This window comes from Aspergillus versicolor, assembly GCF_001890125.1.
Source record: "Aspergillus versicolor CBS 583.65 unplaced genomic scaffold ASPVEscaffold_1, whole genome shotgun sequence".
NCBI lineage: Eukaryota > Fungi > Ascomycota > Eurotiomycetes > Eurotiales > Aspergillaceae > Aspergillus > Aspergillus versicolor.
In genome coordinates, this window is record NW_024467524.1 from 2,196,037 (window position 1) to 2,219,550 (window position 23,514).

The 23,514-nt window shown below is 50.7% G+C and overlaps 9 protein-coding genes across 9 annotated transcripts; 4 read left to right on the forward strand and 5 right to left on the reverse strand.

The window, feature by feature from the left end:
• Positions 1 to 229: 229 nt before the first annotated feature.
• On the reverse strand, positions 230 to 931 carry ASPVEDRAFT_78384 (NUDIX hydrolase; the record flags this gene model as incomplete). Its single annotated transcript, XM_040816541.1, has 1 exon — positions 230 to 931. One exon carries the CDS (start codon positions 929 to 931, stop codon positions 230 to 232), a length of 702 nt encoding a protein of 233 aa, XP_040662384.1.
• A 467-nt stretch (positions 932 to 1,398) lies between these two features.
• Positions 1,399 to 3,411, reverse strand: ASPVEDRAFT_78385 (putative phenol 2-monooxygenase; the record flags this gene model as incomplete). The annotated part of the gene is made up of 5 exons (XM_040816542.1): positions 1,399 to 1,505; positions 1,561 to 1,677; positions 1,728 to 1,902; positions 1,957 to 2,841; positions 2,902 to 3,411. 5 exons carry the CDS (start codon positions 3,409 to 3,411, stop codon positions 1,399 to 1,401), a joined length of 1,794 nt encoding a protein of 597 aa, XP_040662385.1.
• Positions 3,412 to 3,763: 352 nt separating this feature from the next.
• sitA (TOR signaling pathway phosphatase SitA) lies at positions 3,764 to 5,403 on the reverse strand. The gene is made up of 4 exons (XM_040811113.1): positions 5,148 to 5,403; positions 4,682 to 5,072; positions 4,299 to 4,630; positions 3,764 to 4,243 (listed from the first exon to the last, which is right to left on the reverse strand). Exons 1-4 carry the CDS (start codon positions 5,299 to 5,301, stop codon positions 3,954 to 3,956), a joined length of 1,167 nt encoding a protein of 388 aa, XP_040662386.1. The 5' UTR covers positions 5,302 to 5,403; the 3' UTR covers positions 3,764 to 3,953.
• Positions 5,404 to 5,700: 297 nt separating this feature from the next.
• ASPVEDRAFT_48774 (putative nonsense-mediated mRNA decay protein Upf3) lies at positions 5,701 to 7,495 on the forward strand (the record flags this gene model as incomplete). The annotated part of the gene is made up of 2 exons (XM_040814072.1): positions 5,701 to 5,945; positions 6,007 to 7,495. 2 exons carry the CDS (start codon positions 5,701 to 5,703, stop codon positions 7,493 to 7,495), a joined length of 1,734 nt encoding a protein of 577 aa, XP_040662387.1.
• Positions 7,496 to 7,880: 385 nt separating this feature from the next.
• On the forward strand, positions 7,881 to 8,654 carry ASPVEDRAFT_120949 (YdeI/OmpD-associated family protein; the record flags this gene model as incomplete). The annotated part of the gene is made up of 1 exon (XM_040805838.1): positions 7,881 to 8,654. The coding sequence occupies one exon, from the start codon at positions 7,881 to 7,883 to the stop codon at positions 8,652 to 8,654; it is 774 nt and encodes a 257-aa protein (XP_040662388.1).
• A 1,952-nt stretch (positions 8,655 to 10,606) lies between these two features.
• Positions 10,607 to 13,274, forward strand: ASPVEDRAFT_36024 (Zn(II)2Cys6 transcription factor). Its single transcript, XM_040811114.1, has 5 exons — positions 10,607 to 11,057; positions 11,120 to 11,325; positions 11,384 to 11,775; positions 11,826 to 12,416; positions 12,469 to 13,274. The coding sequence occupies exons 1-5, from the start codon at positions 10,700 to 10,702 to the stop codon at positions 12,998 to 13,000; spliced, it is 2,079 nt and encodes a 692-aa protein (XP_040662389.1). The 5' UTR covers positions 10,607 to 10,699; the 3' UTR covers positions 13,001 to 13,274.
• Positions 13,275 to 13,941: 667 nt separating this feature from the next.
• Positions 13,942 to 15,995, reverse strand: ASPVEDRAFT_36025 (uncharacterized protein). The gene is made up of 3 exons (XM_040811115.1): positions 15,571 to 15,995; positions 14,236 to 15,507; positions 13,942 to 14,175 (listed from the first exon to the last, which is right to left on the reverse strand). Exons 1-3 carry the CDS (start codon positions 15,630 to 15,632, stop codon positions 14,016 to 14,018), a joined length of 1,494 nt encoding a protein of 497 aa, XP_040662390.1. The 5' UTR covers positions 15,633 to 15,995; the 3' UTR covers positions 13,942 to 14,015.
• Positions 15,996 to 17,512: 1,517 nt separating this feature from the next.
• ASPVEDRAFT_48778 (uncharacterized protein) lies at positions 17,513 to 20,623 on the forward strand (the record flags this gene model as incomplete). The annotated part of the gene is made up of 4 exons (XM_040814073.1): positions 17,513 to 17,905; positions 17,961 to 18,303; positions 18,698 to 19,044; positions 19,112 to 20,623. The coding sequence occupies 4 exons, from the start codon at positions 17,513 to 17,515 to the stop codon at positions 20,621 to 20,623; spliced, it is 2,595 nt and encodes an 864-aa protein (XP_040662391.1).
• Positions 20,624 to 20,761: 138 nt separating this feature from the next.
• Positions 20,762 to 23,493, reverse strand: ASPVEDRAFT_182449 (MRX complex nuclease subunit). The gene is made up of 2 exons (XM_040808890.1): positions 23,262 to 23,493; positions 20,762 to 23,210 (listed from the first exon to the last, which is right to left on the reverse strand). The coding sequence occupies exons 1-2, from the start codon at positions 23,275 to 23,277 to the stop codon at positions 20,851 to 20,853; spliced, it is 2,376 nt and encodes a 791-aa protein (XP_040662392.1). The 5' UTR covers positions 23,278 to 23,493; the 3' UTR covers positions 20,762 to 20,850.
• Between the last annotated feature and the right edge of the window lie 21 nt (positions 23,494 to 23,514).

A 23,514-nucleotide genomic window follows, 5' to 3' on the forward strand; every position in this document is an offset into this window, starting at 1 on the left:
TTGGGAATTTTTGTGGTTGAACCATGGAGAAATCGACACCTCGACACCTCAGGCATACTTTACACATATTTATGGCTGCATGACGAACTGGCAAATATATCTGTATCCTCTAGCATTTTTTTTAAGCTCAAAGACGTGTCTATTAGCAAATGTATCTGATCATGGAAATACAATTTCGACGGGCCGTTCCCGAATCTCGCTGTCTCTATCAAGATTCAATATCACCACCCTAAGCCAACAGAGGTCTTTCTCTTAGCATCTGAAATGCATCCAACATCGTCTTCCCTTGATTCGCAAACGATTTGAATTTCCCTGAATCATCTTCTTCGCCCTGTCTGATTTCCTCTTCAGTAACCCACTCAAACGCCCGGTGCTCCGCAGGGTCCAACTTGATTCTATGCTCCCAGCTTGTCTCTAAACCAGGAATCACAGTCCCATTATCCAGCTTATTGGCCGGTAATCGACTCTCATCGTGTCCGTCTCCAGAAATGACAGGCTTCGCTTCATGTACTTCCACAAGAAACGTATATTTGACCACTATATCGACTCGGTCCGGTCGCAGTTTCGCCCACTCATCTTTCGCAATAAGCTCGACGAACCTCGAGACATGCAAGCCGGCTTCTTCAAAAATCTCACGCGCGACTCCATCTAGTAGCGTCTCATCTTCAGGGTCACAGGATCCGCCAGGTCCTTCCCAGTGTCCGCCGTAAGAGTCTTCAAAGGCACGCTGGAGAAGGAGAAGACGGAAAGGTTGCTTCTCCCCCTCTATCCCGTTCTTGATTCCCCGGTCTCCTGGCACTGCGGTTCGTGAAAATATCAGGCCGCCGCCTACGAAGTGTGCATATTTGGGGTTGGCGGCGCGGAAGGTGGGAAATGGGACGGCGAATTCTTCAAGGTGCGGGGCAACTGTGTAGTTGAATTGGGAGCTCATCATGAAGGCTTTCTCCGATTAAACTTGTAGTCAAGATAAACCCGAGAGGTTTTGGAGGCTCTAAAGGAGCTTTAAATGTTCTGCCTGTGAATGTTGACGGTGACTCAGAACCTATACGAGGTGCATCTTCTTTCCGAGCTGACATGGAGCTGACCTCCAGGCTACTTCCTGTCCATTTTTGGTGCAGCTCACTCACAGCACATATTATTCTATGAACTTAAAAAAAAAAGAAGGAACAAAAAAACTATGCTGCCTGTTAAACAGTTTATCAGTATCACTGAGCATAGGATATTATCTCATGGTTTGTAATACTTATGGTGGATCTCTGCCTAATCTAGGTGGCCCAGATAAAAAGCTTAATAGTACGTGCATTGTATATACAGGTTCCAGGACTATACAAATTGATATTTACGGATGTTCGCCCAACAATGTTCATAAGCTCATTCCTCGTCGTTGAACACTCCTCATCACAGCTTGCTGACGCTCAGAGAGTTTGTCTCTTGATTAATGAGGAATCCCCCAAAGAACTGTCCAATTCGCCTATAGTCATCAATGGCAATGACGGAAGAAACATCTGATATATTCGTCAGTGAGAATATATCTAAGGATGGGCGGTGTTATATACGCACATTGGTCAGGCCGGACAATAACAATCACTCCATTCTGCGGGTTAATCCCAAGGTGTTCATAGAGGTGGCCGTGCGTTTTGTTGTAGGCATCGTCGTCGAAGAATATCTTGTGCAGGTCTAGTTGATGTTAGTCTAATTCTTGTCTCAAAGTATGCACAGTTACTGACCCTTGATCTGATTCTTTCCAGTAATTGGATAAAATGCCGAGGGAATCTGTTCAAGCTCGACATTGTGTCGGGGTCCATGTCCGACGAGAATTGGCTCGATAAGGCTATCAGAATCGCCGCCGTTCAAGCGGAATCTCTGTAGTGGACTCTCATCTGAGCCAAGGTAGGCTCCAATCTGGGATATTTATTAGCTACAGGCCCCATGGAATGAGTGGTTATCACAACTTACCGCATCCAATCGAGTCTTGTTCTGGGGAATGCTCAGATCTCCTGCAAACACCATCACCCTCCAACGCCCATCAGACTTGAACGAAGTTGCAAGCTGGACTGGTTTTGAGTCACAGTGCCGAACGACTTGCGAGCTAGGAAGTCTCATTCCGACGATAATGTTTTTGGCCAAGTCTGATAATCCCAGGTCAGAGGTGATGGGTGATTCGTCATACTTCGCGGTCAGTCCAGCCGTATACTTTCCAGACTTGACAAAGCCTTCTTGGAACTCTTCTGGAGATGCATTCCCTTTTGTCGAGAAAAGTTTCGAGAAATATCGATCAAAGTTAATCAGGTCGATAGCTACCTTTTGGCGCTCCAGAACATATGTTTCCAAGAGCGACGGGGGAGCCAGCCCCTTCAAGACATGTGCCAATTTCCAGCCCATGTTGTATCCATCCTGTAAGCTGACGTTCATGCCCTGGCCAGCCTTTGGCGAGTGAGTGTGGCAAGCATCGCCTCCCAGGAAGATGCGGTAGTCCTTGTGGAAAAAGTCTGCATATCGCTGGCCGATGGCATATGCAGACCACCATACAGTCTCCGTGAAATCCACTTCGTACTGGCTTAGAATACTTCTCGACGCTTGCTGCAAGTCTTCGAGCTTGACATCTTTCGCCTTTGTACCCGCAGGAAGCTCAATATAAAACCGCGTAAGGTTACGGTTCTCTCCCTCGCGGGGAATAATCAGCAAGTTGCCCGCTTTCGAACGGATTGAGACCTTCTTGCGAATATCAGGGAAGTTCGTCCGTGGAACCATGTCCATAACACCCCAGACAGCATCTGAGCTATCCCCAATCATGTTGTACCCCAGCGCTTTGCGAACAGTGCTATGCGCTCCATCACAAGCCTGATCCCCTGTCAGCCAAATGCACAACCAGACAGATACCCACCAGGCAAAACAACATACCAAAACATACTTCGCCTCAAAATCCTTCTCCTTTCCATCCTTCTCCGCAGTAACCTTCACTGGATACTCCCCCTCCCCCACAACCTGCGCCCCCTTCACATCCCATCCATACTCAATCTCCTGCCCATTAAACCTCCTCATCGCTTCAATAAACAGGCCATTAATGCGCGCCTGGTTCAAGATAACATGCGGACAATGTGAAAGCCCCGGCTGCACATCCGCTGCCCTCCCAGACCTCACAACCCGCCCTGAGCCCGTCCCATCGTCCGCCCAGAACACTACCTCTAGCACATGGTACGCTTCGCGTAGCAACTCCTCGCCCAGTCCGAAACTCTCAAAGATCTCAACTGTCCGGCACTGTACCCCGTCTGCTTGGCCCATTGTCATGGGGCCCGGGCGACGCTCGAGGATCTTGCAGGGAATCCCGTAGCGTGCCAACCAGGTTGCGGCGCTGAGACCGGCGGAGCCGCTGCCGCAGATTAGGACGTCTGTTTGTGTTGTTGGTGGCATTTTGTGATGTGTTTTTTGGGCCAACTGCTATATAATAAGGCTGGACGATGGGTTATAAGATGGCATTAATAGCGTATGTCTTTGTCTGCGTGGAGTTAACCGTTGTATTGGCTGTCGGTTGTTCTTATGGATGCTCGGAGTCGATTTCGGGTTGTGTTCCGAAGAGTCCGGAACCAGTCCCGGGGCTGCCACATTACTTGGGCCTCGGATGGAACCAGCAGGTCGCCTCCGCAGTGTACTGGCTATAGTCCACGGTTAGTAGATGGGTAAATTCTTAAAACTATACGGAGATGGATACGGCATGTGCATGTGCCTCCAAAGTTGTGTCTAACCGCGTCTACAATATACCAGCTTCGGCGCAAAATCGCAAATTGGATGTCATTCATTAAGCGTGCTCTAAAATCGTTATATATGATACGATGCCCGTCAACCGCCTTTTTGAGGAAGGCCAATACATCAGGTATACACTCCCGAACGCCAGCGCCGGTGCCAATAATGCCTTCATCGCCACGAAAGCGAATGCGTGTAGGACAAACGATATTCTACAAAAAGTACTCGCTGCGCCCTCCCCGCGACTGTGGGACATGCCGTTGGTCGTCAGCGACGGCACTGAACAGCTTGAATTTTGGATTCAGGTCCTCCCCAATCTCGCATACTGATGCCAGGTTTCCGCAGCGGTAGCAATAGTTGGGTGCACTCCAGACGGTAACCACGTTGTTGTTTGTGAAGTGATACTTGTAGCCCTCGTTTACCAGCTGGTGGGCTCGGGCAATGAGTGTTAGGTCATTCACATGGCAGAACTCATCCGCAACCTTGTCACCAAATAGCCAACCTGGAACGGATGTTAGCACGGGTATCCATCTGTAAGTGTATTTGCTGGAACTCACCGGCTCCTCGGGGGCTAACTGCCCATGTCTCAACATCGTCTGGATCAGACCAAACCAGGTCACAAAACGCTCCTTCGTGTGGAATCTCTTGGGCTCTGGCGACGACACGGACTTGATCTAGGGTCCTGATCTCCGGACTCAATCCCCCATGAACACACAGAACCCGGCCATCAATAATAGCGCCGAGGGTCATGAAATCGAACACTTGACAGCAAGCCTTCCATACGGAAGCATTTCCATACTTTTGCAGACACTCTTCGTAGAAACCGTAGACCTGTGTGATTTGTCGAGACTCGTGATTGCCGCGAACCAGTGTTACTCGGTCAGGATATCTGCAGGATTGTCAGTGTTCATCCCATCGGCACGGATATGGGCCAACGAACTTGGCTTTTAAACACAATAGCAGAGTCAAAGTCTCCAAACTGAAGTATCCTCTATCCACATAGTCGCCGAGGAACACAAAGTTGCGGTCGACTCTCACATCTGCAGATCCTGAACTCGACGATCGCTCTCGTTGAGCCGTGTCATCGGCCGCGTCTCCATCATCATCATCATCCGCAGCCCCCGGATTCTTCAGCTTTTTTCTCAGCTCCGGATCCGTTATGGATGTTGGCGGCTCGATGTCTTCCGATGTAATCGCAGCCTTTGGGGGTTCTGTCAGAGAGGCATCTGGCATTCCACCGGAGACGCGGAAGAGCTCTAGGAGGTCGTAAAATTGGCCGTGGATATCTCCGCAAACTGTGACGGGTGTGGACACGGGTTGGATATTCGATTCTGAAGGCACACACACAAAGATTAGCTCACGCACGAAAAGCACTACAACGTCACTCGGCTCAGAGCGTAGCATACCCTCCATCATGTACTCCTTCACTATTTCGCAGAGCTGCTTCATATGCGCCTCTGAGAGGTATTTACAGTTCTTGGCTGCCTCAAGCCACTCATCCGGCCCAGCATTGCGCTTCAGCTTCGCTGGTCCTGGCTGAGGGACCCCGCTGTCGGACATGGTGTAAAAGTGATAAACCGCAGAAAGAGCCAAAGAAACAAGTAAAGTCCAGGATGTTTTGAATAAGCAACACCAAATGCAGATTGTAAAATTTCACTCATGTAGTTATGAAAGTGCTGTTCACCCTTTCCCCGCAGCCCTGTTGGTTATCGCGGATTTTAGTCACGTGTGAATTTAATGCCGGGTGGTCAGCGGGGAATTTCAAGCAGCCTCCTCTCTCATCAATGGTCATCTGCAGACCTCAGCTACGAAATATTTGTCACCTGGGGCGTCACTTTGCTTGTGAAGCTTATGAAACTACTCCATATTTCTCTACTTAGTCCTTTTCGGTACTCCTCGCTCCTGGCCGACCTTCCTCTCACAGTGGACCAGGAGTGACCTCCAGATTCGGAGATTATCATGACACAAATTCTGTCGAAATCTAGCGGAGGTGTCCTTCAAATTCCTGCGTCCGCGACTCAGAAGAATGCGCCCCCAGCTAAGAAGGCCCCGAAACCAGCAGCCCCGCGGTTAAAGCTACTTGTACGACGCCTGCCTCCAGGCTTGACGCAGGAGGAGTTCGAGACAGCGCTGGGCGAGGAATGGAAACTCGGAGGCGGAAAGGTCAGTTGGAGTCAGTACAAGCCTGGAAAGGTCTCAAAAGAGTGAGTAGTTCACATCCAAGAGGAAAGCGAACTGCAGCTAATTGATGGTGTAAACCAACAGTCCAGCTAAACCCTCTCGACCTTCTCGAGCATACCTCTACGTCGTTTCGAGCGAGCATATTGGACCTCTCTCTGATAAGGTCCGGGCGACATCTTTCTTGGACGCCCGTAACACTGCCAACGATCCGGTACTCCTAGGCCCTCCGAACTTGGAATTTGCACCGTACGCCAAAATTCCTGGAAGTCGTGTTCGCAAAGATGCTCGCCAGGGATCTATCGATCAGGAACCAGAGTTCATCCAGTTTCTCGAAAGCCTCACCCAGCCTATTGCAAAATCTGGCCCTGTCGAATCCACCGCTGAAGGGGAGGACAAGAAGGAAACTATAACAACCACACCACTGGTGCAGTACATCAAAGAAAAGAAAGCCAACAAGGCAAAAGAAGCCTCGAGCCGATCATCAAGACACAAGTCTGAAAAGGATTCAAAATCAGAAAAGGTTCAGTCGAAAAAGCTTCTGCAGCGGCCCGACAAGGAAGCTACGGCTGGCAGTAGCGAGAAGACGGAGAAAAAATCAAGGGGTGATAAAGCTACAAAGGAGGCCGTGAAAGCAGCGAACAAGCAGGCTGCTAATTTAGCTTCCAAGCAGGGCTCTAAAGCCTCTACGGCGCAAAATTCGCCGAAAGAAACGACACCAGCGCCTGAGCGAAAGAGAGAACGCGGGAATGCGGCTGCTGCCGCAAAGATATTGCAACGAGATTTGGGGCTTGCGCCATCCAGTAACCGTCGAAGGAGCAGACGAGGAGCTGCGGGAGATGACGAAGCTAAAACTGATACGAGCATGACTACAGAGGCAAGCAAGAAGGATATCTCCGCCAAGTCACCAAAGGGAAGCTCAGCCCAGGATTCAAAGGCTAAGGGAGGTAACACCCCTCAGCCTAGCGAAACATCATCCACCCAGCGATCTGAAACTAGTTCACCCGCACAAACCACACCTACCTCAGGAAGAGCTCCCAAATCTGGGAAAGGAAAACAGGCTTCAGCTGCGGCAACACCAGCACCCACGCCTACAGCTACTCAAGCATTCCTCAAACATGCCAATCCATCTCAGGGAGTGACGGAACCACTACTCGAAACCGCCTTCTCGCCATTTGGGAAAGTCGTTAAGGTGGAAATTGACAAGAAGAAGGGCTTTGGATATGTTGACTTTGCCGAGCCTGATGGGCTGCAGAAATCTATCGCTGCCAGCCCTGTGACCGTCGCCCAAAGCCAAGTTGTTGTTCTTGAGAGGAAAGCAAACCCGGGCGCGGAGAAAGGGCGCGGAAAGGGCCGTGGCGAAGCCAAACCGCCTGCCCCTAGTGCAGATGCCAATGCCAACCGTGGTGGGAAATCTAATGAGGGAGGCACAGGCGGCAACTCGTCTTCTCATGGACGACGCAGTGGCCGAGGAAACAAGGGCGGTTCTAAAGGGAACGGAGGCGGCGGCGGCGGCGGTGGTGGTGGTGGTGGTAATGCAAACGCATCGGAGAGCAAAAACGCGGAAACGAAATGATGTACCTACTTACTACCTTACCTTATGATAATGGATCAATGAAAATATACGAGCACAAACACAAAGTACCAACGACCTGACTACTTATAGAACATCAGGCTGGCCCTCCACGTGCCGCCCTTGGCCTCTTTTGTGTCGTGATTCGTCCAGGCAGAAAGCAATCTCACCTTGCAGCCTCCAAAAACCACCACGCTTATGCCAATCACAGCACCCTCCTATCTCCATGCTTCATCTCCTAAAGAGACATCTACGCCTTACAAGTAGAAATCTCACTCACCTCACCATCACTCCTCTCCAGCAGCAGCCGTCACCCAGAATCCGCCCGCTTCTACAAGCGCAAATACAAACCAGATTCATCCTCCGCAAAGCATCAAAAAACACAACAATGCCCCCAACAAAGCCCCTCCCAACCGACCTCCCAATCCACGCCTTCGCCAGCGCACCAGAATTCGAAACCTTCCTAGAAAACAACCACAGCACCGCCGCAGGGGTCTACATCAAACTCGCCAAAAAGTCCTCAGGGATCGCATCCATAACCGCCCCCGAAGCCGTCGAAGTCGCGCTGTGCTTCGGGTGGATCGACGGGCGCTCGAACGGGCTGGACGAGAATTTCTGGCTGGTGCGGTATACGCCGCGGCGGGCGAAGAGTCTCTGGTCTGCGAAGAATGTAGGCACGGTTGCGAAGCTTGTTGAGGCGGGCAAGATGAGGAGGGCTGGGCTGGAGGCTGTAGAGGCGGCGAAGAGGGATGGGAGGTGGGAGAGGGCTTATGATGGGCCTGCGAACATTGAGGTTCCGCCGGATTTGGAGGAGGCGTTGGGTGCGGATGGGAGGGCGAAGGAGGTCTTTGAGGGGTTGAATCGGACGGATAGGTATTTAGTCCTGCATCGGTTGCAGACGGGAACGGTGTCGAAGAGGGCGGAGAAGATTGAGGCTGTTGTGGATATGTTGAGCAGGGGAGAGGTTTCGATGTCGAGGGGAAATGGGAAGGGGAAGGAAAAGGGGAATGGAACTCAGACGTTCAAGGTTGAGAAGAAGACAGTGAAGACGAAAAAACCCAGGGTTGAAAAGGCACCTGCGAACGTGTCGAAGCGTGTTGAGACTACTTCATTGTCGAGCGACAGTACTCGACAACTGCGGTCTCGCAAACCGCGTCAGTAGTATTGTCAGTAGTATTGTCGTGCACGTCAATGATACCCAAGCGGTCCTTTTTAGTATGATGCGGACTTGTTAAGTAAATAATTCGAACCACTGCAAGGCTGGGATTCTCAAGAGCCTCAGGCACCAAAATCGGCTCCCGCCAACAGAAAAAAATTTGCTCTCGAAATCGAACCCTTTGCAGGTGAGCCTACAGTTGCGCTACGGAAGGCAAAGCCAGGACAATATTTTCGATGGAAAACCAAATTGTATTTTTGCTAATCAAACCCCAGTTCCCAATTCTTCAACACCAGCATCAAGGTGAAAACAAGAAGAGGAAAAGCCTTTCAGACCTCCTCGACACCCACCAAAGTCCGACCGACCGAAGTCAAGACGTCAAGACAAGGTCAAGATCATCACCACTCCCTAGACCGGCGCCAACTCGGAACGAGCCTGCCGAAGCAGTTCGTACCAGAGAAGACAAGTCGAGGCGGGAGTAAACACGGCTTCACTTTAGGGCATCGAGGACATAGCAGTCATCAGCAAGGGTAGGGGGTGTGGCTCATTAGATGAGCTCAATGAGGGACGTCTACTCTAAAGTGATTCTTTGAACTGCAGGCGAAGAGGTTAGCAACGATGCTTGGGAGAGAGGGAAAGCCCAATGTAGGGGGCAGGAGAACGTACGTAGAGTCGCTTGATTTTCAAAATGGACGGGAGGGAGCGGCCTTTTATAATTTGGCTGGCAGGGTCGGACCACGCTAGCGACAAGCGAGATCAGCCGTCGCTGGCCAACCGTTGCCCAGCAAAACTTTTCATCGCGGACCCACTGCTTCTGGAACTTTCAAGCCAGAGGGTCCTGCTGCTGCATCTGTCCAATGTTGAGAGGCCTGTTACTGTGCATCCACCGGCATTTTTCCTATTAGCAAATACTTTTACGTTGGTTGCTGTCTTCTCGGTCGAAATCTCTTTTGCAGCTGGTTCTCCGGCACTGGCAGACGGTCGCCTGCCGAAGTTCTTCAGTCGGGAAGCTTGGGTGGATTCTCGTAGCCGTCAAAATCGGTTTTCAGCTGAAATTTGACACCAGCGCAGAGACTAGAGGTTCGGAAGGTCTCTCGTCATCTCGTGGACTGGTAGACTGAACCACAATATGAGGGAGAAGCGGTCAACAGTAATGATGCCGGAAAAACATCGTAGTATATGGAGCAGAATATTCTAGCTTAGGACAAGTACCACTTTCGCACAGCAATACGATGTCTATTTCAAATCTAGTACAGCATATAGTTATCCATCCAGATGCATGAAACACTTGGTTCCATTGGCTTTTAACAGTGTTCTGCATAGAGTCCGGTAGGCACATACGTAAGATAGCTCCTATGCGTTAGCCCTAACAATATAAAGGATAGATATGTAGTTCAAGTAAACGAATCAAGTATCGCCAATCTACGCCACAGGCGGAAAGGGTCTTTAGAAGTGGTCTTTGAGCGTTGATATTCATTCAGACATTCACTAGAAACCCAGTCTTTCCATAGAACTAATGCGCCAAGAATATGCGAGGTAAATCACACTGCGTCAATGCAAAAGAGTGGTCTTAGTATAAACGGAGGCACTTGCACCCTGATGGCATTTAGCTATGTCAATAAATGTAAGTCGTGTGGTGCGAATCCTTTTTGACATTCTATATATATTTGCCACGGCTATTTACGGAATGCGGAGGAGCTCTAAAAACACTCATGTACCAGCAACCAACATCGGTTTTTTGGGAAGCCAAGTTGGAATGTCCAGTCAGACCCAGCAAACAATATATTAATGAGCTTAAATATAGATATACCCTTGATATCATACTTCATTGTCCAGCAGCCTTGGGATAGCAGACCTTATCGTCGTTATCAGTGCGGGGAGCTGACCCGACTGGCTGCTCAGGCCCACGACTCCGCATTCGCATTGCCGAACGCTGGAGTCCAACTTAGCCTTCTCATGCACTCTCCTCCCGATCATTCTCCGGCAGATTAACTCAGTTTCTATTCATTTACTCGCCATGATTTGATCGAGAGTTGGGTTTATCCTCTCCGATGCCACGACCCAAAGTCCTCCCTGCTAACCGTCTACGGGCCCCGGAAGCCTGTCTCGCCTGCCGGGCTTCCAAGAAGCGCTGTAGCGGAACCTTTCCATGTTCCAAGTGCATTCGAAATGGACGCGCCGACAGCTGTGTTCCATTCCGGCGATCGAATACCACCTGCACTTCCGCCCCGCGGCAGACAAACAATGCATATGGAGCTCCGACAACCCCAGGCGCTGGACGTCGGTCACGGAACACATCCAGCGCTGGTCTTGGGAGCCTCCCACAGCTTATTCCCGCACTGAACGGGACATCAGGCGCACCTCACAAGACACATTCTCGCATGTTACGGGATCGAAAGGGTGAACAAGGTACGGCCTCTCAAAGACCCAGCTACAAGGTCGGGAATAGCAGTCCTAATGGGCAATTTTAGTTTACATTGGAAGAGCCGCCTCGCTATCTTTCCTGCAGCTTCTTCGAGACACTGTCACGCAGCATATCGGGCCGTCGCAATTTTCGCACAATATCACAAAAGAAGACATGCTCGAGACAGAGACTCCGGATGAGATACTGCCGTCTTTAGGGAACGATACTGATCCCCAGGATGAAGTGTCTCACCTCCGGACCTACCAAATAGCGGTATTTAGCCCTTTCAAAGAATATTGTTATTCAAATATTAACAGAGTGATCTGTCTAGACCAGCGGTTTTATCAACGTTCTCTCGGACGTGGAGACTCGCCAAATGCTAGGAACAACACCTCCAACCCGTGAGATGTCCAATAAGACGATGGTGGCTTTGCGCGATATAATGATTGCCATCGGGGCGCAGTCGTCGAAGAATGGAGTTACTCTTATGCGAGTGGAACGCTTTTTCTTCAAACGTGCCCAGCAATGTGCTTTCGCAGGCATGCTGGAGAACCCGAGCTTAGACCTGATTCGCCTCTTCATCTTGATGTCTTTTTACATGCTAGGTGCTTGTCGTCGGAACGCTGCGTTCATGTACTTAGGAGTTGCTGCAAGAGCGGCTGCTGCGCTAGGGCTTCACTTGACTTCTTTTGCCAAGCTCGAAGCAGATGAGCAACAAAAACGGCAAGTAGTCTGTCGGAATTGCTCCTTGTTTCTCACTAACGTGGTACTAGGACCCGAATATGGATGAGTCTTTGTACGTTAGACCTACTAGTCAGCTCGATTCTCGGACGACCTCCAGCAACAGCCAACCTGCACTCAGAACTAGCAGATATGGAATCCACGCCACTAACGCAAGCTATGGATGACAGTCTTGTGGCTTCTTACCAAATGACTAGGATTCTGGACGAGATAATCTCCAAATTGTACAACGAAAAAGCAGCCTCGACGGAAGTAGCAGAGTCGCTGCTTGACAAGCTTAAACAGTGGAGCATCGACCTCCCCGAATCAGTACTATCCTCACCGAGCACTCCGCAAGAACGCATTGCCGCCCAGGAACATATAATTGGAAGTCTTCACGTTGCGTGTGCCTACCATTTTGCGGTCATAATAGTAACACGGCCGTTTATGATCTCGGTTCTGGGCGTCCGTCTTGCCCGACTACACCAGGACTCGCCGGGAATAATACAAGACGAGATGCTGTTAGAGGATCCAGCCCATACAAGGCTGGCAAATGCCTGTGTGGAGTCTGCATTATACATGATCCAAACATGTTTGGAAGTATATCAATCTGGCTTGCTACTAGGAAACATGCGCATCCTAAAGTGAGCATTCTTCCCCCCAACACACCAAAGGACCTAGCACTAATGTCCCCAGGGCCCTCGTGTTCGCCGCAGCCCTAATCCCAGGCTTCTCCATGTTCTCCCAAAAAGAACTTGACTCAACCCTCGAAGAAGCATTCAACGGTGCCCTTGAAATACTCCGATTCCTCTCCCACCAATCCGCCCAAGCAGCCCACTACTTCGAGATCCTCAACCTCCTCCGAAACGCAATCGACGAACAGCGTCAGCGCCTCCGTGAAAACCCACCGCCGGATAAAAAATACGTCAGCAAACTATTCAGCTTGAATAGCCGTAGAAATAATAACTCCTCCCAATCGCAACGAGGTACAGAAATCACCACCTCCCTGCCCGAACCCGATACTCGGACATCAGAGCTAGCTGTGCAACCTCTGACTACTCCTACTGTCGGTCCTTTATACCCCGGTCCCGAAGACCAAGACCCGGCTCTTTTTGATCCGGCCATGGCCGATGTATCTGCCACTACTGCTGAGTTCCCTGGGTGGGAGGGAATGGATTTACCATTATGGGACAGGTTCCCGTTTATTGACGACTCGTTTCTCAATTAGCATTTTTTACCACTACTGCAACAAGGCAACGTTTACTGATGCCGTGACACGATTTGATGTACTCATACTTGATGTATATACCCGCCTTTGTCATTATCGCAACGACTAACGAGGGAGGGGCCTCTCTTTATATAACAATTCTGTATTTATTTCGTTCCTGAAACCGAAGCTTAGCCTTTCAGTTAACCTTATTATCGCAGCCGAATCTAACTTGGCCGGTCAACCGAACTAGTGACCTATAAATAAGGCAGCCGAATCAGCTCCCCAAGTCCAACAAAAAAAAAAAAAAAAAAAACCCCAACGAATACAAAAAACATCAGCGGTAAATTATAGATACACGTGTTGCGATAAGAGAAAACACTTAGCTTATTGTTGAAAAAGGAAGTAGACTACCGTTTTGACTTAAGTATACTAAGTGGGCTCGGAGCCGCTGCTGGTGGATGTTACGACTAAACAAGGAGTGCGGTATTTTAATACAGACCGTACTGCAAAGTATGTAGCAGTAAGTTAGTTAAAGTACTGTAGCTGATTAATCCACGCTCTAGGAGGGGCAGTTCTTTTCACGATCCACTGTAGCGCAAGAATAGTCCATGCGTTGTTGTTGGTGATTCCCTCGGGAGGTCTTAGCCCGAGAATGGAAAGTTCGTGGGGTATTGTCCCGGTGCCCGGAGGATGTTGAATTATGGATGAATACGCCACTCTGGGTTGGTTGGAACTTGGATGCGGAGCAGAGCGTCCCAAGATTTAATTAGGAGCTTTTTTTGAGGTTCCATGTTCCCAGGGGTGGCGTGCTCGAAATAGTTTACTAGTGCTGTTTTATATTACGGGAGAATGAGATGAATCGTGAAATCATATCGGGGGTTATCTTATGTTTTCTTTCTTTCTTTCTTTTTCTTTTTACATGAAGCACTTGGCTATACACATGGACAAATACTTTGGAACCGCTGCCGTAGCACACGAAATAAATTCAATTTGTATACGCAATATTTTCATCATGTCATAACGTTAGAAATTTTTAAGCGAAGAGAGCATCACCCAGGCGGTAGTGCACCGTCTTGATCTGGGTGTAGTTCTCGAGAGCGTAGGAGCCAAGCTCGCGGCCGAGACCGGACTGCTTGAAGCCACCGAAGGGAGCCTGGTAGGAGATCATGTTGTAGCTGTTGATCCAGACGGTACTGTGAAGGAGGTTAGTTTTAATGCTGGACAAGACTTGAATTCATAATGTAATCACTTACCCAGCCTTCAGGGCGTTGGAGACGCGGATAGCAGTGTTGACGTTCTTGGTGTGGACGGCAGCAGCAAGACCGTAGTCGGTGCTGTTTCCGATCTTGATGGCATCGGCCTCATCCTTGAACTTCTGGATGGTGACGACAGGGCCGAAGATCTCCTCCTGGGCGATCTTCATGTCCGAAGTAACGTCGGTGAAGACGGTGGGCTGGATGAAGTAGCCCTCCTTGCCGTAGCGGTCACCGCCGACAGCAACTGTGGCACCAGCCTGCTTACCGTGGTTGATGTACTCCATGATGCGGTCGAACTGGAGCTGGGAGACCTGGGGTCCCTGGAAGGTGTCCTGCTCGAAGGGGTTTCCGAGCTTGTTCTGAGAAGCACGCTCCTTGAAGCGGGCGACGAACTTGTCGTACAGACCCTCCTGGACAAGGATACGGGATCCGGCACAGCAGCACTGGCCGTGGTTGAAGAAGATACCGAAGTTGGACCAGGAGATGGCGTTGTCGATGTCAGCATCGTCGAAGACAATGTTGGGCGACTTGCCACCCAGCTCAAGAGTGACCTTCTTGAGGTTACTCTTAGCAGCAGCCTGGAGGATAGTACGTCCGACCAAGGTAGAACCAGTGAAGGCAACCTTGTCAATGTCCATGTGGCTAGAGATAGCGGCACCGGCAACGCGGCCGAAACCGGAGATGATGTTGATGACACCAGGAGGGAAACCAGCCTCCTTGATCAGCTTAGCAGCGTAGAGACCAGAGAGAGGGGTCTGTTCAGCAGTCTTCAGGACAACGGTGTTACCAGCGGCAACAGCGGGACCGATCTTCCAGGACCACATGAGAAGAGGGAAGTTCCAGGGAATGATCTGGCCGCAAACACCAACGGGCTCGTGGCGAGTGTAGGTAAGAGTCTCAGGGTTGGTGTCGATGGTTTGACCGTGAATCTTGTCGGCCCAGCCAGCGTAGTAGCGCAGGCAACCGATGGCGTTGGCAGTGTCGACCTTGGCCATGGTCAAGGCCTTGCCGTTGTCGAGAGCCTCGATAGCAGCAAGAGTGTCAATGTCACGCTCCATAAGATCCGCCAGCTTGTTGATTAGGCGGCCACGCTCGGAGGGTGTGACCTGACGCCATGAGCCGTCAAAGGCAGCACGGGCAGCAGCGACAGCGGTGTCGACATCCTTCTCTGTGGCCTCGTGGACGGAAATAATGGCCTTCTCGGTAGTGGGGTTGATGGTCTCGAAGGTCTTGCCCTCGGCGCCCTTCACCCACTCGTTGTTGATGAACCTAGGAGACAAGAATAGTTAGAAGACACGTACTTTACGGACGAGGGGAGGTATAACGTCATACAGGCCAGTGGGCTGCTCATATTTGGCGACAGGGGTCTCGACGGTAGCGAATAGGTTAGACATTTTGAGAGGAGAGTGGTAGAGTTGGGGTATCTTGAGAAGAGAGGTAGAAAACAGATCAGACCAAGCGGGAAGACGAGGCCTCCATATTAATACTTCTCGCGGGGCAGCAAAAGAGGGGAAGGAGGGGAATGCTATGGCAACTTCATGAATGGCACCGAAGCCCCAGCGGGAGCAGCTCAGGGTAAATTACGTTGTGACCACCCCACCAGCGACCCAGATGAAATCACTGCTATGCGGTTCCGCACGTCGGTCTGGGAAGCCGAGACGAAGAGCTCAGCGCGAGTAACCGAGGGCGTATCGCAGATTTACAACTTTTCCAGCGCCACCAGTTTCCCAATCTTTGCTGTCCAGGACAGCCCAACTGGACCAAACGGTACGTGAGGAAGACAATCGTGCGGGGTTCCTCCCCCCTCCAGAGCCAATCACTCCCCCAGAAGACCGCCGTACGTCATAAATTACCGGTCTCCTGGCGTCGGATGGTCTCCGCCCCGACTCTGATTAATTACCAACAGCTGTATAGCAGACAGGCCGCTTGCTGCTTTGGGCAAAGAAACCGCCGGGTCCCCTTGCTCTCTCTCCATGAAGTTCTTCCGACCTCCCGTCTAGCAGCTGCAGCCTCCAAGGTCTCGCCCGAGCTGCCCACGACGTGCCTCAAGGTATCTTCTCTTCCGACTCTGGGTCCACAAGGTTTGGGTTGTACATACTGTCGATCTCCCCAACGCCCCTCGCTCGACTGGTCCAGACGTCAATGAACTTACTAACCACGTGCTGACCAACCCCTCATAAGGGCCAATTTTCAGGAGGCCCCTCCAACTGTTTATCCCCGAGATTGTCACCGTGTTTGGTGTTTTGGGTTCCTGAGACGATGCGGGTTGCTGACACGCTAAATGCCCCGCCGCGGAACCGCGCGGTCGTAATGCCGTTCACCACTAGACAATAGCATTGCTCCGATATACCACTATCACGGACACCCTTAAGTCTGGGTACCATTCTGCTTCATGGACCAGTCAAAGGCTCCGGCATCTCTGAGGCGGTTGGTTTTCCGAGGGACTTGCGTTCCTGCAACGCTGTGGATAACCGCCAGCGGAGCGGCTTTCGGAATGAAGCTTGGATCTACTATTAGTATACTGCTAATAGTCCTAGTACAGGCCTAATGCGCAATTCAGAGGGAAGCTAATGCCTTTCAGCACCGAATGCATCCGAAACTATCGTTGAGAAGTTAATTACCCCGGATCCGATCCCCTACCACTACCCTGGCACGAGAGCCCCGCGCTGTAGACACCGGAGTCGAATGCTCAAGGTATGAGAGGACATGCATTTGAGCTTATGACGACCGTCCGGAAACTCGCATCAGACTTCACTGGCACTGGCGACATAATTACCCCGTACTTCCAGGGGTGGTTCTCTGAGGGTGAGGACCCGCCATTTTTCTGGGCGAAGTACCTCTGATGCCTGATATCAACACCATAGAAGTTGGCCATGGACTGATGATAATTTGCTTCTTGATACGCTAATATTTTTGTTTCCGACCAGCTTGAGTATATATGTATATAATATCTGTGATTTTGCTCATACTCCACCAATGACCGATATTGACACCATCAGTTGAGAGCATGGCGTGTAATGTGCGACATCGCCGGCGTCTTTTAGTCCTGATTTGCGATTCATAAAGATGACCTAAATATCTTCTCAAAGATCTTGTCTCACAAGGCTGACAATAATTGTTATGCTCAGGCTAAGTCTTGGGCATTCCATCCCTGCCAGCCACCGGAGTTGGAGGCCTTCTCCGCACTTGCATTAATACGGGATACTTCAACTCCTTTGTCGCATTGTGACTCAATCTTCTCCGTCCTTCGTTCACCTTGCAAAACACACGCAAAATGCCTAAATTCTACCCATCAATATCACCCGATTTGCGCGACTGGGCCTTGAGCCAGAAAGTGTTCTTCACAGCCTCTGCCCCTCTCAGTGGCCGGCATATCAACCTCTCTCCCAAAGGCCTCCCAGATGCTTCATTTGCCATCCTTGGACCAAACGAGGCGGCATACGTTGATGCTACAGGCTCCGGTGGGGAGACAATTAGCCACTTACGCGAAAACGGCCGCATCACCATTCTCTTCTGCTCCTTCGATGCGTCTCCCCGCATCTTACGATTCTTCTGCACCGGGTCTGTAATTGAATGGAGTGACCCTAACTTTGAGTCATACCTCGCGCGCATGCAAAGAGAGAAGCTGGTCGGAGCACGCGCAATTATTAGGCTGGATGTCTTCAAGGTAATGGACCATGCCCGATGGGAGTCCTAACCACTAACCTGAATACCATAAACAGGTGCAAACATCTTGCGGTTACGGGGTTCCGCAGCTATCACTGTCGTTTGACTCAGAAACAAACGAGCCCAAACCTGACTTCAAAGATCGGGAGACCTTGGGTAACTGGGCAAGCAAGAGAGTAGAAGCTGGCGATATCAGGGCCTACCAGGGAGAATGGAACAGTCGTAGCTTGGACGGGCTGCCAGGACTTCGAACAGCCTTGCAGGACAAGGGCCAAAGTGTTATACTGGCTAACTTCGGGAATTGGACTCGCTATCATAGAGATGAGATCGAATTTGTGAAGACATCTGCTTTGTTGCTATTTGTTGCGATGGCGATCCTGCAGTGGGCTGGATATCTTAGTTTTTACTCGCTTCATTAGCACAAAGACGGGTTTGAAGCGCAACGAAATACTTGATTAATTTAGTCACTTTCCATCCCTCGCTTATGCTGAATATCTGTACTCTGTACCTAGGCTTCCATCTCCAAAACAGCTTCCCGACCCCGCATCACCAAACCGACAACCGAGGCGCCGTCATCTATTCGATCCAAGGGAAATCCAGAGTCATATCATTACTTATACGTTATTGATCAAATATGGGGCGTTCCTATTCATCCTGCACCCTTATCCATCTCATAATTAGGCAATTCTATCACAGGAACTCAGCACCATCACAATGAGCTCTCGACCGGTTCGCATCGCAGGTATGTCGACCATCGCATCTACAAAACTCATCACTAATCAATAATCCAAAGGTGCTTCTGGCTCTGCATCTGACCGACGCCATGCCATTGCAGAATTCGCCCGTAACTACCCGCAGGATCCGGTGGACGTCATAATCGCAGACTTCATGAGCGAAGCCAATATGGTCGTCGCCGCTGGACGGCGAGTAGACCAAGCTCAGACTCAGGGCAAGCCTAGCACAAATTCCACCGATATTCCACCAGGATATGAGCTGTCATTCCTCTTGGCCTTGCAGCCGGCGCTGGAAGACCTGGCGAAGCACCGTATCAAATTAGCCGTTAATGCCGGGAATACGGATACACAAGGGCTGTACGACGCAGTAACACAAATGATTCGTGCAAGGGGGTTAGATCTAAAGGTTAGTTAGTTACCTTTTTTTTTTCTGTCTTATGACCTGTTTCCCTTGCTTATGCAGTGGTACTTAGGTCGCTTGGGTGTCTGGTGATGAGGTTTTGTCCACGGTGAGAACAGCGCTATCATCGGGGAAGTCGAATTTCAAGAACATATATACGAATGAGGTATTGTCGGATTGGTCGTTCGAGCCGATATTTGCGCAGTGTTACCTGGGCGGACTTGGAATTGCGGCTGCCCTTGCTGAGGGTGCTGATATCGTGCTCTGTGGACGGGTATCTGATGCTTCTCCCGTCATTGGGGCGGCATATTGGTACCACCAATGGCGCCGAAGTGACCTTGATCAACTAGCCAATGCGTTTGTCGCGGGACATCTTATCGAGTGCAGTAACTATGTTTGTGGGGGAAACTATACTGGGTTCAAAGAGCTAGAACACCTTGGCAAAGATGGCTGGTCCAACATCGGCTACCCTATTGCTGAGATATCAGCGGAAGGAAAAGTGATCATCACCATGCAGTCGTATGCCGCCGGAGGCACTGTCACTGTCGACACTTGTTCTTCTCAGCTGTTATACGAGATCCAGGGCCCGTGGTACTTCAACTCCGATGTCACAGCCATCCTAAACGACGTCCACTTCGAACAAGTCGGGACCACCCGAGTTGCCTTGCACGGCGTCCGTTCCGCTCCACCCCCTCCAACAACCAAAGTTGGCATCACAGCTCGTGGGGGCTTCCAAGCAGAAGCATCCTGGTTCCTTGTTGGACTCGACATTGACGCAAAGGCTCGCATGCTAGAAGCACAGATCCGACACCTCCTAGCCCCGTATAGTTCGAAATACACATCCCTCATGTTTTCAACCCTCGGATCCGCCCCAGACAATCCGAAAGGCCAAAATAGCGCTACTGTCACTTTCAGGGTTATTGTTCAAGCTCGTACCGCTGAAGATATCGCCCCTAATCGCTTTCTCCGGCACATTACCGACAATATCATGCAGGGCTACCCTGGCGCAACCTTCCACCTAGACCTCCGCCAGGGCTTCCCCAAACCCATCTTCGAATACTATGTCGCTCTGCTTCCCCAAGAAGACATTCAACACCGTGTTCACCTTCCCTTCAAAGAAAATAAGGTCCTTGACATTCCTGCCCCTCCAAGGACAGCAACATACCCACTCCGCCAACCCTCGCAAGCCTTAACAACTGCCCCCATACCCAACCCCGACTTCGGCCCAACAACGCCCGGTCCATTAGGGTGGCTCATCCACGCTCGTTCGGGTGACAAAGGCCCCGACGCAAACTGCGGTTTCTGGGTGCGCCACAGCGATGAATACGCCTGGCTGCGGTCACTACTCTCAACGGAAAAGATAAGGGAGCTTCTAGGGCCCGAGTATAACTCCAACGCTGAGCTGGCGATTGAGCGTTTTGAGCTGCCGAATCTGAGGGGTGTACACTTTTTGTTCCGGAACTTGCTAGATCGTGGTGTCTCGAGTACCACCACGGTGGACTTTTTGGGGAAGAACGTTGCGGAGTTTTTGAGGGCTAGGTGGGTGGATTTGCCAGTGAGGTTTTTGAATCGGGGGAGGTTGTGAGGGTAGGTGGTTTGTTTGTTTGTAAGGTTATATACCAGTTGATATTATTAAGGTTATTGTTCGCATATGCTGAGGTATTTCGCAATTACCGTAGTTCTCTAGAAATCCGTCAAGACGAGAAAGTTTAAAGGTAAGATGTTTAAGAAACGGTTTGTTTATTCATTCATTTGAAACGGGTATTGTCACTATTGTATATTCATATTTATCCCGAGAAAAGACGGCCCTAACTATCTCCGTCGTCGATTACTACTAGGCATCGGCTCAAATCCATCACTATCATCGATGTCCTCACTAAGAACACTCACGCTCCTCGTGGTGCGGTTCGGTCTCATCGATCTGGTATTGCTACTCGCAACAGACCCAGCCCCGGCACGCTGACTTGCCTGTGAACCGACAAAGTCCAGCGTCATCTGCGTCTGCTTTCCTCTGCCACGGCGGGCGGTTGTACCAGCCTGGCTGACGGTATTTGAAGACGGGGCTGGGGAGGGAGCGGTGCGTTTCGTTTGGCGCGAACGCTGAGTGGTTGTCGTAGATGTGGTTGCTGCCTTACGTGACTTGGAAGCTGGTTGCTTGACGAAGAGAGCTTGGGAGTCCTCGTCTTCATCGTCATCCTCGATTTTTGCTGTAACCTCTGGCTCATCGTCATCATCGTCAATCATGACAACGTCGTCTTCTTCTTCTTCTTCGTCCTCGGATACAGCGCGGCGCCCACGCCCTCGAGAGGCGGCTACCTTGGTTTGTGCGGGTTTCCTAGTTGCGGCCGCTTTCGTGGTTGCTGGTTTGCGGGCTGAGGTGGTTCCTGCGGCCCTCCCTCCTCTGCCGCGGCCACGACCACGCGCAGACGACCGTCCGGAAGGTGGCTCTGTGCCGTCTTCGCCAGCCTCTTCCTCGTTGGGATCGCCGCCCTCGTTATCGGAGTGGATGAGGGCGCCGGGCTGATCTTCCCAGGCGCCATCAAATTCCGTGTCCCAGCCATCAGGCTTTGGCTTGAAACGCTTTTTGCCCCGAGTGCGTTTCTTGACGCCCTTTGAGAACATATCCTCCATCTGGTTGCGATATTTCTCCATAGCATTTTGCAAGGAACTCTGTTCGGTTTCATCTTCGTGGTCGCCGTCGCGGTCGAGTGAGAGGAGGTGCTTTATTTGGCCCTCCAGGGACTCGTTCACGAACATTTCCATGGCGTGTTTGTCGTCCTTATCGATGAACTGGGAGACAGCATCACCGAAGGAGTTTTGCGGGAGGATTGAGAGGGATTGTGCGGCGAGGAATTCGCGGACAAGCTGTTCAACTTGCACCGTGTCCAGGGTGGCGAGGTGAGACATTGCTTCTTCATCGATGTCGTTATCCTTTTTTCGTGATGAGGCGGTCTTCTTTTTGCGGTGGAACTGCACTACATCGTTGACATTCGCGACTTTACCGACGAAACGGTTGGAGAACCGCTGTGGGTTTTCGCAGTCAAAATTACCTCCTTCGGGTGTAGATGTTTCAACCCGGAGCCGTACAAGCGGCAATGGCACTTCTATTTCCTCGTCTTCTGCTTCGTCGCCGTGGAGCTCGAGCCAGTCGGCCTTGGCTTCTTCGATGAGCTCCTCTACGATTGTCATGAGGAAACGAGTGACTTCTGTACGGTTGTTCTCTTTGCGCGCCAACTTTTGAGCCCCCTTCTCTTCGGAAAGCACAATTTCACGCATGGCAAAGGGACGTACCGACTTGAGGCGGATCGGTTCAGATTTCATCTCTTTGCCCGTAATGCTTAGAATGGCAACATGTTTCGCTACCGCTTCACCAGGAACTAATGAGGTGGCAACCGAGGAGCCAGGCTGCATAACGCGGAATTTTGTTTCGGGGTTGATTCGAGGGTTGATCAGGGATTCGTGCTCGTGGCCCCAGATGACAAGGTCAAGGAATTCCGGGAGAAAGTTTTCCGGTAAATATCCTGTCTCTGTGTATGCATGGTGATTTTGATGGACACATATCAAGTTGTACCAATCATCTTTCTGAATAGATGGTCGAAAGAACTTGACCTTTCCATCCCGAAAAGTGCGGAATAGCCGCTCGTCTCGCACATTGCTCATTCCGTAAAGCGCTAGCTTGGTTCGACCCTTCTGTAACAATACCGGCTTAAGCTGGATGTTGTCCGACTCCGGTGTCCGCCCATAGTAATTGAGCAGCCCTGATACTTGTAGAATATCCAAAGCGGCAAGATGGCCCTCCCCGGATGGGTCGTCATGGTTTCCATGGATGGAGAAGATGGGAATCCCGACATTGATATCCAAATCTTCGTAGTTGGCGTGGTTGAAAGCACCTTGAAAGTTCTCGCTCGCGTCACTGAGCAGCTCAAGCTCACAAGGCTTGTCACCGAGGCAGTTCATTCTGATTGAGCGCATCACTTGATACATGGATTTCCGAGAGGGTTTGTTCTCGTGGAACAGATCGCCCGCGAGGAGTACCATGTCTACATCACGCTCCTTTGCCAGGCACATCACTTCATGAAAGCTCCTCCAGCTATCATCGCCTCTGATGGGATCTCGCTCATTGTAACCGACATGGTTATCTGTTGAGACGAGGATGCGGATAGTTTCCGCCTCTGCGTGGCATTAGCAAGATCCTTAAAACTCAGCGGATTTCGATATATTACCTCCAAGGCTGGCCATTATGATGTTGTTTACTTGAAAAGAAGTCCAAACTGAAGACTTGGTTCAAAGGCCTTCAATATAGGCAGATAGAGTAGGTAGCCAACCATTAGCTTCAGCATCCACTGCTGCCTGGGGCGAGTTTCCTATGACAAAGTGGAAATATGCAATCTGCAGGATTTCAGTTATCCCTTGATTTTGATGTCATTTTCAGCAAAGAGACACAGGTCAGTTTCGTGTGGAATTGTAGCTCTATTC